The 17414-nt window shown below is 35.0% G+C and overlaps 1 protein-coding gene across 1 annotated transcript in view; it reads left to right on the top strand.

The window, feature by feature from the left end:
- The window catches only part of LOC122738589 (cation channel sperm-associated protein subunit beta-like), a 114421-nt gene that overhangs the window by 35004 nt on the left and 62003 nt on the right, over window positions 1-17414 (top strand). The window contains exons 14-16 of the mRNA XM_043980581.1: window positions 2285-2429; window positions 13003-13157; window positions 16625-16782. Coding sequence (XP_043836516.1) covers window positions 2285-2429; window positions 13003-13157; window positions 16625-16782 — 458 coding nt within the window. The remainder of the gene's footprint in view (window positions 1-2284; window positions 2430-13002; window positions 13158-16624; window positions 16783-17414) is intronic.

Below are 17414 nucleotides of genomic sequence, written 5' to 3'. Positions count from 1 at the left end.
TACCTAAGACAATGATGAGAGTATCCATGTTGATGCAATTGGAGATCAATTGAAGTACTGATCTAAATGCCATTGTAATTCAGAGGCATCAAAAGCAACTTTGATGTAGAAGATAGATAAGATCTGGATAGATGGAGAAGATAGGAGAGGTGATTCAAGTCATGTGGAAAGGTACAGAGAAAAAAAGTATTTATTAGTATCCATGTTTGCTAGGATCATTATTATTAGCCATATTTTTCCAATCTAAATTTTGCTCTCAGGAGTCAAAACTTCTGGAGGACTGGTCTTGTGATTTTAGAACCATTGACACATGCTCAGTCTATGATGGAGGTTGGCTTGTGGTATTTAATCTAGACAGAGAAACTTAAAAACCTATATTTACTTGAAAATATGTTATAGGAGAACCAATCATTCAATCAAGTCTTTGTTAAGCATCTACTATGTACCAGACACAATACTAGGTTCTGGGGATACAAATGCAAAGAATGTAACAATCTGTAGTCTCAAGGAGCTTGCATTCAAATCGAGAAAATAAATATTTATATATGATATATCTATATATCGATGTACATTTGTACATTTATCATATATAAAAGTATGCATAAATACTTAAATAAACAAGTAAATAAATGAAAATAAATAAAGTCTAAAGTGTATCAAAAGAAATAAAGTTCACTGAAGCTGGAAACAGTGATTATTTTCAGAAGATTAGATCACTTCTGCTTTCCTGAGAAAACTAGGAAAACTAGACAACAGTGACTATGGGTTTCTTTTTTGGGCAAGTTCTATCCCTTAATTATTTTCACCTAAGTATTAGCATCTTAGTGGTCATCAAATAATTGAGTTATTTCTTCATTGTTTGTAAAAATTTTCTAAAGACTTTATCTCAATTTAGAAAATGTGCTATTCTTCCTTCACACTAACCTACACACATATTTAACAGAGAATGATCTCTTTGTTTATTTTAAACTTAAAATTCTTCAACTGAGTGCTAGTGGTTGGTTGTTGGAATTGTGATTATCTAGCTCCAGCTTTAAATCCCTCCACCATCTGGCAGACTTAATGCAATCCATTGGTTTCTTCAAAGCTCAGTTCAGGCATTACTTCTTCTTTTTTTTTATTTTGGTGAGGCAATTGGGGTTAAGTGACTTGCCCAGGGTCACAAAGCTAGTAAGTGTTAAGTGTCTGAGGCGGGATTTGAACTCAGGTCCTTCTAAATCCAGGGCATTACTTCTAATGCAGTTTTCCTAATCTCCCTAGATGTTAGTGCTTTCCCTCTCTCCTCAAATTTTCTTTTATATATCACCTGTGAACATGCTGCATCTTCCCAGTAGAGTGCATGGATTGCTTAATGAGATTTTTGCTAGTTCCTTATAAGAAATCACAGGCCCAGTACCTATCCATATGATGCACAACAGCATCTTTATATTTGTTTAACTGAACAGAATTAGAGTGTAGTGTGTGTGTGTGAATAAAATATAAAGATAAACCTTCCTTTCTTCTCTAACTTCCACAACCTATATTATTCATCCAGGTCCAACTAAAGTACTAACTTTTCCATGAAGCCATTCCTGAGTATACCATTTGTTAGTACTCTCTCACTACTCATATTACCGTCTTTTTAGTTACCTGTATGCTTGTTATATCTCCTAGTAGGTTGCATGCTCCTTGAGGAAGGGCACTGATTTTTTTTTAACTTTGTGTTCTGTGATGGTTAAAAAATCTAACTGTGGTGTCTAAAAATGTAATGTGTGGTCACCTTAGATTAGAAGCTCATAGCACGAGTCTTTGGGCATTAAGTATTTATTAAAGTATATTAGAGGTTAGTAAAGAGAACACATAGAGAAAGAAAATCTGTCTACTCTGTCTACTCTGCCTGCCCCTGCCATCAACAGCTGGTTCTTGAATGAAAAAGGCTTGATCCTCTGTGGCTTCCAGTGGAAGTTCCCTGTGGGACTGGAAGAGGGGTGGTCCCCACACACAAGCTAATTGGCTGGTCCATTGATTGACATGACTTACAGGCGGTCTATGAATAGATGGAACTTCCAGATGCCAGCCAACTTCCGGACACCAAGTCACATGCTTTTTCCTCAGGGCAAAGAAGCCCTGGTTCTCACAAAGTCTTTCTCAGCAGGGTGGTGGCACCCTGATTCTCAGAGTTCTCAGTATCTTTCATACAGTAGGTGAATAATAAATGTTGAAAAGCATTGTATGGTATCTTTCTGATGAGGTACACCTCACATTATAAAACAAAAGGTTTATTTGTTATTTTCTTTTTCTCTAGGTGTGGCTTTCAACTGATGGAGGAAACAGTTTTGTGGTGGTAGGCTATATGTCAAATGATCCCATAAAGCGCACCTACCATTCTTTCTACACTTCAGATATTGCCTTTCTTTCTATGTCTTCAACAGTTTATCTTTCAAAGGCAGGTAAGGAATTCAGATCCAGTCACTAAAACTGGGGCAGATACTATAAATCAATTATATCATCTATCTATTAGTGATATAATCCTAAAATCCTCACCCTCAATCATATTATCATATTCCCTCAATATTTCTCTTCATAGCCAAAATTACCTGTTTCTACATGGGCTTCAGATTCAGTACTATATTTAATTCAAGTTCTGCTTTTCATTTTTATTATCCTTAAAGGTAATTGTCCAACACTGATTGTTTTTTTTTGCTTATAAATATCATGGCATAGAAATGAACTTGAAGTAACCCCAACAATCTTAAGAGGACTAGAATTCATTTGTAGACTATATTCAATTTTATGTACCTCATTTTAGTAAGGATATTGACAAACAGTAACACATTCAGGGGAAGGTGACCATGATGTTGGAGTACTGTAGATTGTATCATAGATAGATCATTAAGGAATTAAGACTATTTATCTTGGTTGGGAAGATGTAAGGAGAACACAATAGCTGCTTTTGAGAATTTGAAGGACTGTCATGTGGAAGATTTGTTCTTAGATTAGTCATGCACTTAGATTTGTTCTTCATGGCTCCATAGGGCATAACTAGGAATTCTGGGTAGAGGTTATAGAGAGATATATTTAGATTAATTTGAAGAATAAATCCAAAGCAATTACAACTATCTGAAAGTAAAATGAACTGTTTTGAAAAATAATGGAGTCCTCTTTAATAGAGGTTTTCACCACATCTCAGGTATACCAGGTATCATAGAACAGATTTGTTTCAATATGGGCTAGATAAAATCCCCTTTGAATTTTTTACAACAGCCAAGTGTTTTTTTATTTTTGTTTGTTTTGTTTTAACACAGGACCACTATGTCAGTATTGAGAGGCCATTAGTAAATGTAATTTGACTTAAGAGGCAACAAACAATTTGGATTCAGATTATTCTTGGCTTATTTGCTTTGTAAAACTAAAAATGCTATATAAATGTTGGTATGTTATAGATATACCATTCTCATTTCATGGATAGAGTAATGAAACAGTCCTTTGATAAGTTATAAACCTATTTTTTCATTGTTTTAAACTATTTAACATTTAGATTAAAATATTTGCTTTTCATAGTTGAATACAAGTATTAGAATATTATCTCACATTCTGTACACACACTGGAAGAACTCTTGATATATAACTTAAATGGCAGACAAGAAGACAAGGATGAAATGTACTTCATTCTGTGCTAACATGATTTTGATTTTTTCCTGTTAAGTTTTAAATTAACCTGGAGATGAGTATTTGGCACGTCTATATCTATATCTATATCTATCTATCTATCTCTATCTAATTTGATCTATGTTATGTCTGCTTGATTATGAACAGGATTTTTATCTATGTTAGTATTCAAGTCCTAGTACAGTTTATTGAATTGTCAAAGATATTTTAAGATCTTTTACTTGTAATGTAAGGATTTGGGGGAGGAGGAGCCAAGATGGCAGAGGAAAGGCAGTGACTTGCCTGAGATCTCCCCCAAATCCATCCAAATACTTTCAGATAATGTCATAAGACAATTTGTGGGGCAGCAGAATCCACAATTGGACAGGGTGAAATAATTTTCCAGGTAAAGACAGTGTAGAACGTGGGCAGGAAAGATCTGTTGCACTTTGGTGAGAGTGGAGCACAGTCAAATGCAGACTATGCCAACACAGACCCAGACCCACCAAACCAGGAACAGGACTTGGGAGCCACCAAATCAGCAGCAGCAACTGCTTATGAAACTCAGCCCACAGAGGGTAAGGGGGTTGAACAATTAGCCAGAAAGAGATTACAAATTGTTTTTTGTTTTGTTTTGTTTTTTGCTAGCACTGAGGAAGGACTCTGTTGTTTTATCCATACTTGGATCCAGGTTTCAGTCTTGGGTGGCAGTCCCAGGCTGGGGAGGAACACTAACACATCAGAGCTTGTAGCCATAGTGGGGCAGGATGCTCTTCATAGTTCCAGGGCAGAAAAGCAGGCTTGTGGTTGCTTGCAGTCCAGAGCACAGGCAAGGAGAGTAGTAAATATACCACTCCTTAAATCATACCACTTTGGAAGAACTGAAAACTTACAAAAAAAAAAAAAGAAGAAGAAGAAGCATCTCCGACTATAGCTGCACAACCCCCCCTGAAGCTTGGAACAGTGCACCCTCCATCATGGAAGCAGTGCTTCACTTTAACATAGAGTTAAAAGTTGAGAAATATCCTGGGAAAATGAGCAAACAGAAAAAAAATTCTGAACAAAGAAAGTTTCTATGGTGACAAAGAAGATCAAAATACACACTCAGAAGAATAAAACATAGTCAAAGCTCCTATATCCAAAGCTCCCAAGAAAAATATGATTTGGAAGGGTGGAGCCAAGATGGCAGAGAGAAGCCAGGAAGTTGCCTGAGTTCTCCTGAGTTTCCCTCAAAAAAACATTAAATCAAGCCTCTAAATGGATTCTGAAACTACAGAACCTACAAAAAGACAGAGAGACACAATTTTTTTTTTAGTGAGTCAATTGGGGTTAAGTGACTTGCCCAGGGTCACACAGCTAGTAAGTGTTAAGTGTCTGAGGCCGGATTTGAACTCAGGTACTCCTGACTCCAGGGCTGGTGCTCTATCCACTGCGCCACCTAGCTGCCCCAAGATACAATTTTTTAACTTGAGATAATTTAGAAGACTTAGGAAAGATCAGTCTCACTTAGGTAAAAGGGAAAAGCAGCATGGCTCAGCACAGCACAGCATGGAGGGGGGTCTGGGCAAGTCAATAGCAGGCTCTTGGTCACAGCAGAGCAACTGAGGCCCCATGGTTCTGGCTTAGCAGGCAGGTAGTGCCGCAACCCAATTGTGAGACCCACCAGCAAGGAAAGAATCTACTGATCAACTCCTGAAAGAGAACCCAAAAGGAAAACTCCAAGGAATATTGTAGCCAAATTCCAGAATTATCAGGTGAAGGAGAAAATACTGCAAGTATCCAGAAAGAAACAATTTAAATATCATGGAGTCACAATCAGGAATGCACAGGACATGGCAGCTTCACCATTAAAGGATGGAAGACTTGGAATATGATATTCTGGAAGGCAAAAGACCTTGGATTGCATCCAAGAATCAACTACCTAGCAAAACTGAGTAGTCTTTTAAAGGGGAAAAGATAGATATTTAATGAAATAGGGGACTTTTAAGGTTTCTTTATGAAAAGAACAGAACTGAACAGAAAATTTGATGTTCAAATACAAGACTCAAGAGAAGTATAAAAAGGTAAACAGGAAAACAGTTATTCAATTAAGTTAAACTGTTTGCATACCTATAAGGGAAGGTAATACTTATAATTCTTGAGAACTGTAGCTCTATTTGGACAGATAGAAGGAGTATACAAAGAGAGTATAGGTATAAATTGTCTTGGATTTGATGATATAAAGAAAATTAAGGGGTGAAAAATGAGTATATGGGGAAAAGAGGAAAGAGGAGGTGGAATGGAGTTAATTACATCATATATAGAGGTTCAAAAAATCCATTACAATGGAGGGAAAGAAGAAAGGGGTGAGTATTGTTTCAACCTTACTCCCATCAGATTTGGTTCAAAGAGGGAATAACATATACACTGATTTGGATAAAGAAATTTAGCTTACCCTTTAGGGAAGTAAAAGAGTAAGGGGGAAAGGGGTACACTGAAAGAAGGGAGGGCAGAAGTAGGTGAGGAAAGGGTAAAGAAAGAGGAGGGAGGCTGATAAAAAGGCAGATTTGGGGAGGCAGTAGTCAGAAGCAAAACACTAGTGAAGAGGAATAGAGTGAAAGAAGAAAAAAAAGTACAAAGGGGAAAATAGGATGGAGAGAAATAGACAGTAATAATAATTGTGACTGTGAATAGGATGAACTCTCCCATAAAACAGAAGTGAATAGCAGAGTGGTTTAAAAACTGGAGTACTACAATATGTTATTTACACAAAACACATTTGAAGCAGAAAGATACACACAGAGTAAAGGTAAGAGATTGGATCAGAATATATTATACTTCAGCTGAAGAAAAAAAAGCAGGGGGAGCAATCCTCATCTCAGACAAAGCAAAAGCAAAAATAGATCTAATTAAAAGAGATAAGGGAGGAAAATACATCTTGCTAAAATGTACCATAGACAATGAAGTAATATCAATACTAAACATATATGCACCAGGTGGTATACCATCCAAAATCTTAGAAGAGAAGTTAAATGAGTTACAAGAGGAAATAGACAGCAAAACTATACTGGGGGGGGGGCAGATCTTAACCTTCCCCTCTCAGAATTAGATAAATCTAACCAGAAAATAAATAAGAAAGGAGTTAAAGAGGTGAATAGAATGTTAGAAAAGTTAGACATGATAGACATCTGGAGAAAATGAACGGGGATAGAAAGGAATATACCTTTTTCTAAGTGGTACATAGCATGAACACAAAAATTTACCATGTATTAGGGCACAAAAATGTCACAGTCAAATGTAGAAAGGCAGAAATAGTAAATGCATCCTTTTCAGTCCATGATGCAATAAAGATTATATGTAATAAAGAGCCATGGAAAGATAGACTGAAAATTAATTGGAAGCTAAATAATCTCATCCTAAAGAATGAGTGGGTCAGGGGCAGCTAGGTGGCATAGTGGATAAAGCACTGGCCTTGGATTCAGGAGGACCTGAGTTCAATTCTGGCCTCAGACATTGACACTTACTAGTTGTGTGACCCTGGGCAAGTCACTTAACCCCAACTTCCTCACACACACACACAAAAGAATGAGTTGGTCAAACCACAAATAATGGGAACAATCAATAACTTCATCCAAGAGAATGACAACAATTAGACAACATACCAAAACTTATGGGATGTGCAGCCAAAGAAGTTCTTAGGGGAAATTTTATATTGTTAAGTGCTTAAATGAATAAAACAGAGAAATGAATAAAATAGAGAAAGAGATAAATGAATTGGTCATGCAAGTAAAAAACCTAGAAAAAGAACAAATATCCCCAATTAAAAACTAAATTAGAAAATCAAAGGAGAGATCAATAAAATTGAAATAAAACAATAGAATTAATAAATAAAACTAAGAGCTGGTCCTATGAAAAAATCAATAAAATAAATAAACCTTTCGTTAATTTGATTAAAAAAAGAAAGAAAACCAAATTACCAATATCAAAATTGAAAGGGGTGAATTCACCACCAATGAAGTGGAAATTATTTTATTTTATTTTTAAAGCATTTTATTATTTTACAGTTACATATAAGGATAGTTTTCAACATTTGTTTTCACAGGATGTTCCATTTTTTTTTCTCTCACCTTCCCTTCCCTCCCTCATCCCCAAGACAGAAAGCAGTCTGATATAGGTTGTATATGTGCAATCACATTAAACATATTTGTACATTAGTCATCTTGTAAAAGAAGAATCAGAGCACAAGGGAAAAACCTCAAAAAAAGCAGGAAAAAAACAGTCCAAAAAGTAGAAACAGTATGATTCAATCTGCATTCATAATTCACAGTTCTTCTTCTTTTTTGGGGGGCAGATTTTGAGAACATTTTCTATCATGAGTTCTTTGAAACTGTTTTGGATTGTTGCGCTGCTGAGAAGAGCTAAGTCTATCCCCATTGTTCATCACATAGTGTTGCTGTTACTGTGTATAATGTTCTCCTGCTTCTGCTCCCCTCAGTAAGCATCAGTTCATATAAGTCCTTCCAGGTTTCTCTGAACTCCTCCTGCTCATTGTTTCTTACAGCACAATTGTATTCCATTACATTCATATACCACAGCTTGTTTAGCCATTCCCCTATTGATGGGCATTCCCTCAATTAATGAAATGGAAATTAAAGCAATAATTAGAGGCTATTTTGTCCAACTGTATACCAAGAAATTTGACAATCTAAATGAAATGGATGAATATTTACAAAAATATAAATTGACCAGATGAACTGAAGAGGAAATAAAATCCTTAATAAAGTCCATTTTAGAAAAAGAAATTGAACAAGCCATCAATGAACTCTCTAAGAAAAAATCTCTAGGACCAGATGGATTTACAAGTGAATTATACTAAACATCTAAGGAACAATTAACTCCAATACTGTATAAATTATGTGGAAAAGTAAGTGAAGAAGGAGTTCTACCAAATTCCTTTTATGACACAAGTATGGTCTTGATATCTAAACCAGACAGAGCCAAAACAGAGAAAGAAAATTATAGATGAATTTCCCTAATGAATATCGATGCAAAAAACTTAAATAAAATATTAACAAGGAGATTACAGCAATTTATCACAAACATAATAAACAATGACCAAGTAAGATTTATAACTGGAATACAGGGCTGGTTAAACATTAGGAAAACTATCAACATAATAAACTACATCAATAATAAAACTAACCAAAATGATATGATTATCTCAATAGGTGCAGAAAAGACTTTTGACAAAATACAGCACTAATTCCTATTAAAACCATTAGAGAGCATAGGAACAAATGGAGCTTTCCATTAAATGATAAGCAGTATCTACCTAAAACCATCAACAAACATATGTAATGGAGATAAGTTAGAGGAATTTCCAATAAGATCAGGGGTGAAATAGGGATGCTCTTTATCATCTCTAATATTTAATACAGTACTAGAAATGGTAATTTAGCAATAAGAGAAGAAAAAGGAATTAGAATAGGAAAGGAGGCAACAAAACTAGCACCCTTTGTAGATGATATGATGGTATACTTAGAGAATCAACTAAAAAACTACTTGAAACAATTAACAACTTTAGCAAAGTAGCTGGATAAAAAATCCACATAAATCATCAGAATTTCTGTACATGAACAAATCTCTTCAAGAGCTAAATAGAGAAATTCCATTTAAAGTAATTATAGACAATATAAAACATTTGGGAACCTACCTGATGAGACAAACCCAGGAACTCTATGAATGCAATTACACAATACTTTTCACACAAATAAAATCAGATCTAAACCCCTGAAAAACTATCAATTGCTTAAGGATAGGCTAAGCTAATATGATTAAAATGTCAATTCTACCTAAATTAATTTACTTATTCAGTGCCATACCTATCAGACTACCTAAAATTATTTTATAGAGCTAGAAAATATAACAAAATTCATTTGGAAGAACAGAAAGGTCAAGAATATCAAGGGAACTAATGAAAAAATGCAAAGGAAGGTGGGCTAGCTGTACCAAATCTGAAGCTATACTATAAAGGGGTAGTATTCAAAACTACTTGCTACTGGCTAAGAAATAGAGTGGTAGATCAATGGAATCGGTTAGGCACAGGAGACACAGTAGTAGTAAATTACTTTGGTAATGTACTGTTTGATAAACCCAAAGATTCTAGCTTCTGGAATAAAAACTCACTATTTGACAAAAACTGCTGGGAAAACTGGAAGATAGTATGGCAGAAAGTAGGGATAGACTAACATCTTAGACTGTATACCAAAATAAGGTGAAAATGGGTACATGATTTAGAAATAAAGGGTAATACAATAGGTAAGTTAGGAAAAGAAGGAATAGTTTACCTCTCAGGTCTATGGAGAAGAGAACAATTTATGACCAAAGAAGAGATAGAGAATATTATGAAATGTAAAATGGATGATTTGGATTATATTAAATTAAAAAGGTTTTATACAAACAAAAGCAATGCAATCCAAAATTAGAAGGGAAGCGGAAAGCTGGGAAACAATTTTTATAGCCAGCATTTCTGATAAAGGCCATTTCTAAAATATATAGGGAAACATCAATTTATAAGAATGCAAGCCATTCCCCAATTGAGAAAAGATATGAACAGGCAGTTTTCAGATAAAGAACTCAAAGCTATCTATTGCCATATGAAAAAAATGCTCTAAAACACTATTGATTAGAGAAATGCAAATTAAAACATTTCTGAGGTACCACCTCATACCTATAAGATTGGCTAACATGACAAAAAAATGATAATAATAAATGTTGGAGAAGCTGTGGAAAAATTGGACCACTATTGCATTATTGGTGGAGTTGTGAACCAATCCAATGATTCTGCAGAACAATTTGGAACTATGCCCAAAGGGGAACAGGACTGTGCATACCCTTTGACCCAGAAATACCATTATCCCAAAGAGATCATAAAAAATGGAAAAGGACCCATATGTACAAAAATATTTATAGCATCTCTCTTTGTGGTAGCAATGAATTAGAAATTGAGGGGATGGCCATCAGTTGGGGAATGGCTGAACAAGTTGTGGTATATGAATGTAATGGAATACTATTGTTCTGTAAGAAACGTTAAAGCAGATAGATTTCAGAAAAACCTGAGAAGACTTACATGAACTGATGCTGAGTGAAATTAGCAGAACTAGATGAACATTGTACACAGTATCAACAATATCATGTGATGATAAACTGTAATAGACTTAACTCTTCTCAGGAATACAATGATCCAAGATAATTCCAAAGGACTCATGGTGGAAAATGCTCTCCCTATCTAGAAAAAAAGAATTGTGGAATCTGGGTGCAAATTGAATCATACTGTTTCTATTTTTTTGTTTTGTTTTGTTTTCTTTTTTGAGGCTTTCCCCTTTTGTTCTAATTCTTCTTTCATGACATGACTATTGCAGTAAATTGTTTAAGGTGATTGTTCATGTATAGCTTATATCAGATTGCTTGCTGTCTTGGGGAGCAGGGAGGGAAGGCAGGGAGGGAGAAATATTTGGAACTAGAAATATAAAAACAAATGTTGAAAACTATCTCTACATGTAAATAGAAAATAATAAAATTCTTTTATGATAAAAAACACTTAAAAAAGAAAAGTATGGATTGGTCTCAGCCCATAGAAGCTCTCATAAAAGACTTTGATAATAAAGAGAGGTAGAGGAAAAAATGAGAAAAAGAATTAAGAGTTATGCAAGAAAATCATGGGAAAAAAGGCAACAGCTTGGCAAAGGAGACACAAAACATATTGAAGAAAATAACACCTTAAAAACAGACCAAATAGTAAAAGAGATATAAAAAGCTAATGAGGAAAAGGATGCCTTGAAAAGCTGAACTGGCCAAATGGAAAAGGAGATACAAAAGCTCAATGAAGAAAATTAATCCATAAAAATTAGGATTGAGCAAATTGAAATTAATGACTTTATGAGAAATTAAGAAACAATAAAACAAAACCAAAAGAATGAAAAAATTGAAGGTGATTTGAATATCTCATTGTAAAAACAACTGACATGGAAAATAGATCCAGGAGAGATAATCTGAAAATTATTGGGCCATCTGAAAGTCACGACCAAAAATGACCCTAGACATCATCTTCAATAAATTGTCAGGGAAAATTGCCCCAATATTCTAGAACCAGAGGGTAAAATAGAAATGTAAAGAATCCACCAATCACTTCCAGAAAGTGATCCTAAAATGAAAACTCCCAGGAATACTATAGCCAAATTCCAGAGATCCCAGGTCAAGAAGAAAATATTGCAAGCAGCCAGAAAGAAACAAAGTATTGTGGAACCACAGTCAGGATAATACAAGATTTAGGAGCTTCTACATTAAAGTATCATAGGGCTTGGAATATGATATTACAGAGGGCAAAGGAACTGGGATTTCAACCAAGAATCACCTACCTAGCAAAACTGAGTATAATCCTTCAGGAGAAAATAAAATGGGAATTCAATGAAAAAGATACTCAAATATGAAACTAAAGAAAAGCCTAAAAAGGTAAAGAGGAAAAAGAATTTATGGGATACTAAAATGTTAAACTGTTTTCATTCTTACATGGGAAGATGCATAACTTGTAATGTAAGGATTTCTCATTTGTTGTGCCATAAAAATACTAGGGAATTTCTGTTTTGTAATTCTCAAAACCAGAGCTTGTCTAACTAGGTATTCAGCAAGTGCTAATTTTTTGCAACCTGCAATGACGTATTGAACAATTTCTGCTGTTTTCTTGTATAATCTCTATTGGTCATTGAGTATGGGCTCCTCAATGATCAATTTTTTTATTTAATGGGGGTATAATATGGTCTTGAATTATTGTCATAAACCTCACCATTTACATGAATAAATGGCTTGGGAGTTGTAGGAAGATAGGCACACTAGTGTATTTTTTGTGGACCTATAAGCCACCATAACCATTTTGAAAAGTGATTTGGAGTAATACAAATAAAGTGTCTAAAATCCATAACCTTTGAGCCAGAAAATCCAATACTACACACACACACACACACACACACACACACCAAGGTTATTGATAAGAAGAAAGTGCTCATACCCAACAAAATATTTATAATATTTTTATGTAGCAAAGAACTGGAAAAAAGTAGATGCCCATTGATTCATCAGTAGCTGTGCCCTGTTTGTGTGCCCACAGACATTTTTTTCATCCCACATATCAGGGACTCTCTACCTGACGTCCTTACATGACCAAAGGGTCAATGGATAGATTTAAATGAGTCTATGAATTTTGTTGAGAAAATACACTTTTATTTCTACCAACCTCTAAATGAATTTGTCATTGTATTCAATTTATATATACATATATATATATATATTAAAAGGACAAGGCTTCTTTAAAAAAATTCTTCTCTCTTTTGCTTCTATTAGGATTAAGAACTTATACCAAATATGGAAAAGTCAAAGCACCAACTTTTGAAATATACTATGACCATGTAGGAATTGGAATTTTAGTTACTCTGAATAGAAGTACATATAATGGCATAGATAAACATCCTCTCTTGTCTACATCATCACTCACATCGGTCAGTGCTATATATGTTGAAATTGCTCATTCTTTTAAAACAGTGTTTAAAATCACTTTCAGTAGCACAGGATTAGCAGTTGCTTTATAGGTAGATTGGCATGTTTTCAGAAACACCAATTTTAACCTAGTGTCCCCAATGATGAATAGTATGTAATGATGATCGAGCAGATCAGTTATAAAGTTAGTACTTGTCTCTCAGTCAAAAAGCAAATGAGGGGTGGCTAGGTGGCGCAGTGGATAGAGCACTGGCCCTGGAGTCAGGAGGACCTGAGTTCAAATCTGGCCTCAGACACCTAACACTTACTAGCTGTGTGACCCTGGGCAAGTCACTTAACCCCAATTGCCTCACTAAAAAAAAATTTAAAAAATAAATAAAAATTTTAAAAAGGTGAATGATTTTTCTGTTTGGGACTAGAAATTTTCCTTAAGCCTTCAAGAAAAGGGGGGAAGGATGAATCTTATAAAACAAATCAAAGTCAACTTGACTTCCTGAGATGGTAGGTGAGTAGTGTGACATCTTTTCTTACTCTGTCTCTCTGTCTTTCTGTTTCTGTCATTATCTGTCTCCCCATATATGTGTATGTGTGTATATCTATATCTATATTGATGTGTATGTCTATGTCGATACCGATATATGTGTGTGTACATATATACACATAATATGTGAATATATTTTGTATGGTATATAGCTATGCTTTATATAGATATTGATGTAATATATGTATATGCAATGCAAATATATACATATAATTATGTGCATCTGTATGTGCATGTGTCTATAGATCACTCTAGATCCTTAAAACAGGAGTGTTCATGTATTGTGTACAATAAGGATGTGTTGCAAGTTCCTGTTTTATGGATCTACAGTGATCTAGATCCTAGCTTCTTAAACCATAGTTCATGACTCCATATAGGATTTTGGAACTGACTATGAGGGTTGAGAAAAATTTGGAAACAGTAAAAAGTATATATACTTATTTTATAATGCCCAGGGTCATGTAAAAATTCCTCAGGCCAAATGGGGTCACAAGTGGAAAAAGTTTAAGAATCCCTGATTTAGATTGATGCCTCAATTTTTCCATTTGATATTCAAAATACAAAGCTCATCTTTGTCTTCCATATATTTTTCAACCAACTTATATCAGTGATACAATGAATAAATTTTATTGTATATGTTATTGTACCCAACAACCCGTTGTTAGACATACTTATGTTGGTCATGGCATGAAGTATATCCTTCATATATGAATGCACTTCAATAATACTTTACCAACTTTTCTTTTTTTTTGGTGAGATAATTGGGGTTAAGTGACTTGCCTATGGTCACACAGCTATTAAGTATCAAGTGTCTGAGGCCAGATTTGAACTCAGGTCCTCCTAAATCCAGGGCCAGTCCTCTATCCACTGCACCACCTAGCTGCCCCTGTACCAACTTTTCTATCCTAGCCTACATGCATTTCTTATGAGAGGACACACTATCGCCACTGAAACTAGCAACTATCCTCTTCACTTATTACAGTATTTGGCAGGGAAAAGAGGCATCCTAATTAGAATTAGGAGCTGGAGTCAGGGGAAGCATGGATATTCTAAATGTTGGGAGTGAGAACAATTTTGAGGTATTGAAGATGGGCAATAGTTTGTAATCAATCAAGAAACCAACAAGTATTTATTAAGTCCCTACTTTGTGCTAAGCACTGTGATAACTGCAGTGTATACAATAAAGTCAAAAGATAGTCCTCACCCCAAGGAGCCTACCTTCTTATGGGGGAGACAATATAGAAACAAATATATTAAAAGCAAACTGTATACAGGATAAGTAGGAAACAATCAACAGAGGGAAGGCTCTAGAAATAAAGGTTTGGAAAAGCTTCCTGTAAAAGATGGAATTTTAGTTTGGACTTTAAAAAGCTAGGGAAGGGTCAGCTGGGTGGCGCAGTGGATAGAGAACCGGCCCTGGAGTCAGGAGTACCTGAGTTCAAATCCGGCCTCAGACACTTAACACTTACTAGCTGTGTGACCCTGGGCAAGTCACTTTATCCCAATTGCCTCACTAAAAAAAAAAAAAAAGCTAGGGAAGTCAGTAGGCAGAATTGAGGAGGGAGAACATTCAAGGCATAGGAGACAGCCAAAGAAAATGACTAGAGACTAATAGAGATGGAGTACCTTGTTTGTGGAACAGCCAGAAGGCCAGTGTCACTAGATCAAAGAGTACATTGTAGGGAGTTAGATGTAAAGAGACTAGAAAAGGAGGTTATAAAGGACTTTAAATTCCAAAGAGGGAATTTTGTATTTGATCCTGGTTGTAATAGGGAGCCATTGGAATTTATTAAGTGGGGGATGGGAGTGATGTGGTTGGACCTATATTTTAGAAATATCACTTTAGTGGCTGAAAAGAAAATGGATTGAATGGAGGATTGAATAGAACTGAATGGAGTGAGAAGAAACTTGAGGCAGGCCAACCCACCAGCAGGCTATAGCAATAATCAAGTCATGATGTAATGAAGGCTGATACTAGAGTGGTGGCATTGTCAAAAGAGAAAAGTGGGTTTATTTGAGAGATATAGAAATGAAATTGAAAGGTCTTGGCAACAATTTGGATTAGGTGGGTGAGAGATAGTGAGCAGTCAGGGATAAACTCTAGCCTGTAAGCCTGACTGACCAGGAGGATGGTGGTGCCCTCTACAGAAAAGATGAGGAAGGGGGATGATTTAGTGGGAAAAATAATTTTATTTTGGACTTTTAAGCTAGTATATGTGCTTTGAGCCTTCTCTCCTGTTACACCCAAGGTGATTATTATGCTAAAGTTAGATCACAAAATATAGCAATGTAGCCTGTGGGTTGGAAAATATATTCTGCAAAAACAAAGAGAAAAATTATAAGGTATGGAAGGACCAAATTTGGTCCATCTCCTAGAGTACTAGAAAGACTCAATTACTTCTCCCCTCCAAACTTCTTATAGAGAGAGTAGGATAGTTTAGGGACTGATTGCAGTATCCAAGTTCCTTTAGACATTAAAGTTGCTTTCATAAATTGATTTTATGAAATTTGTATGCATTTTTATTTTTACTATCCCCACCAAATTTCCAGACAAATAAAGGCACCAGGGAGGACTGACCAAGTCCATTTTTTGGTATATGCATATTAAAAAACCAGTCTTAAAAAGAGATTTTGAGAGGAGAATAGAATATTTTCTTTTTTCCTCAGTTAATCACAGTCCCTGGTACATAGAAGGAATCAGGAAGACCATACATCCATAAAATGTATGCATGCATATACATTAATATAAGGTATTAATTATTACTCAGAGAGAAAAGAGATAAAATAGAAAATAATAATTTTTCTGATCTAGTATAAGAATTAGAATTGTTCATATGTTGTATATGAAATATTTTGTATTTGTGTATTAAATTATTCAAACCCAAAATAGAGTTATTTAAATATGATACTTTATTATTCACCTTCCAGATTGATGGAAATGTGGCGTTTAATACTTCACTAGCTCCACAGTATCTCACTGCAACTAAAATTATCTTCTTTGCCTATGCACCCCTGAATAAACAGAGTCAAGATAAAATGGATATAAGATTTAACCATATTCATGCTGGAAAACAATTAAAATCAAGGTATGTTATGATTTAACCTAGATTATTAAATTTGGTTACCAGTCTCCTTTGTGTTCTGAAGCTGAATGTTGCACCACCCTGGGTTAAATTAAGACCGTTGGGATCTGTTTGATGAATACGACTTATAGAAGGTAACAGAATCTTTCTCAGACTTGGCTAAGTGGCCACAGCTATGTGGCTAGTAAAGAGATGTGTTTAAATGAAAATAAGCAATGACATAAACTAAATTCAGTAGAGTGAATGAGACTATAAGCCCTAGGATCTGAGAGGTCCTAGGCAGGGTGAAATTTCAGAAACTAGGTGACAATTCTAACACAGCTGATTACAGAATCAAAATATAACAAAGACCATGACGAGCTAGGATTTTGGAACAAATCTAATAAATTGAAATCAGGACAAATGTCATACATATGCCCCTCCCCCAAATCAACTTGACAGGTACAAACTGAGAGATGGAACTAGATAACAGTGTTTTATAGTTCTTCTGGTTTTGGTTAATTGCAAGCTCCAAATATTTCTTTTTTCAATAATATCTTATTTCGTATTACATGTAAAAACAATTTCCACATCATTTTAAAATTTTGAGTTCCAAATTTTCTTTTTTTGCCTCCCTCTGTCCCTTACCTCTTTTC

The sequence above is a fragment of the Dromiciops gliroides genome, chromosome 2 (genome assembly GCF_019393635.1).
Source record: "Dromiciops gliroides isolate mDroGli1 chromosome 2, mDroGli1.pri, whole genome shotgun sequence".
Classification (NCBI taxonomy): domain Eukaryota; kingdom Metazoa; phylum Chordata; class Mammalia; order Microbiotheria; family Microbiotheriidae; genus Dromiciops; species Dromiciops gliroides.
This window is presented reverse-complemented; position numbering and strand designations above follow the sequence as displayed.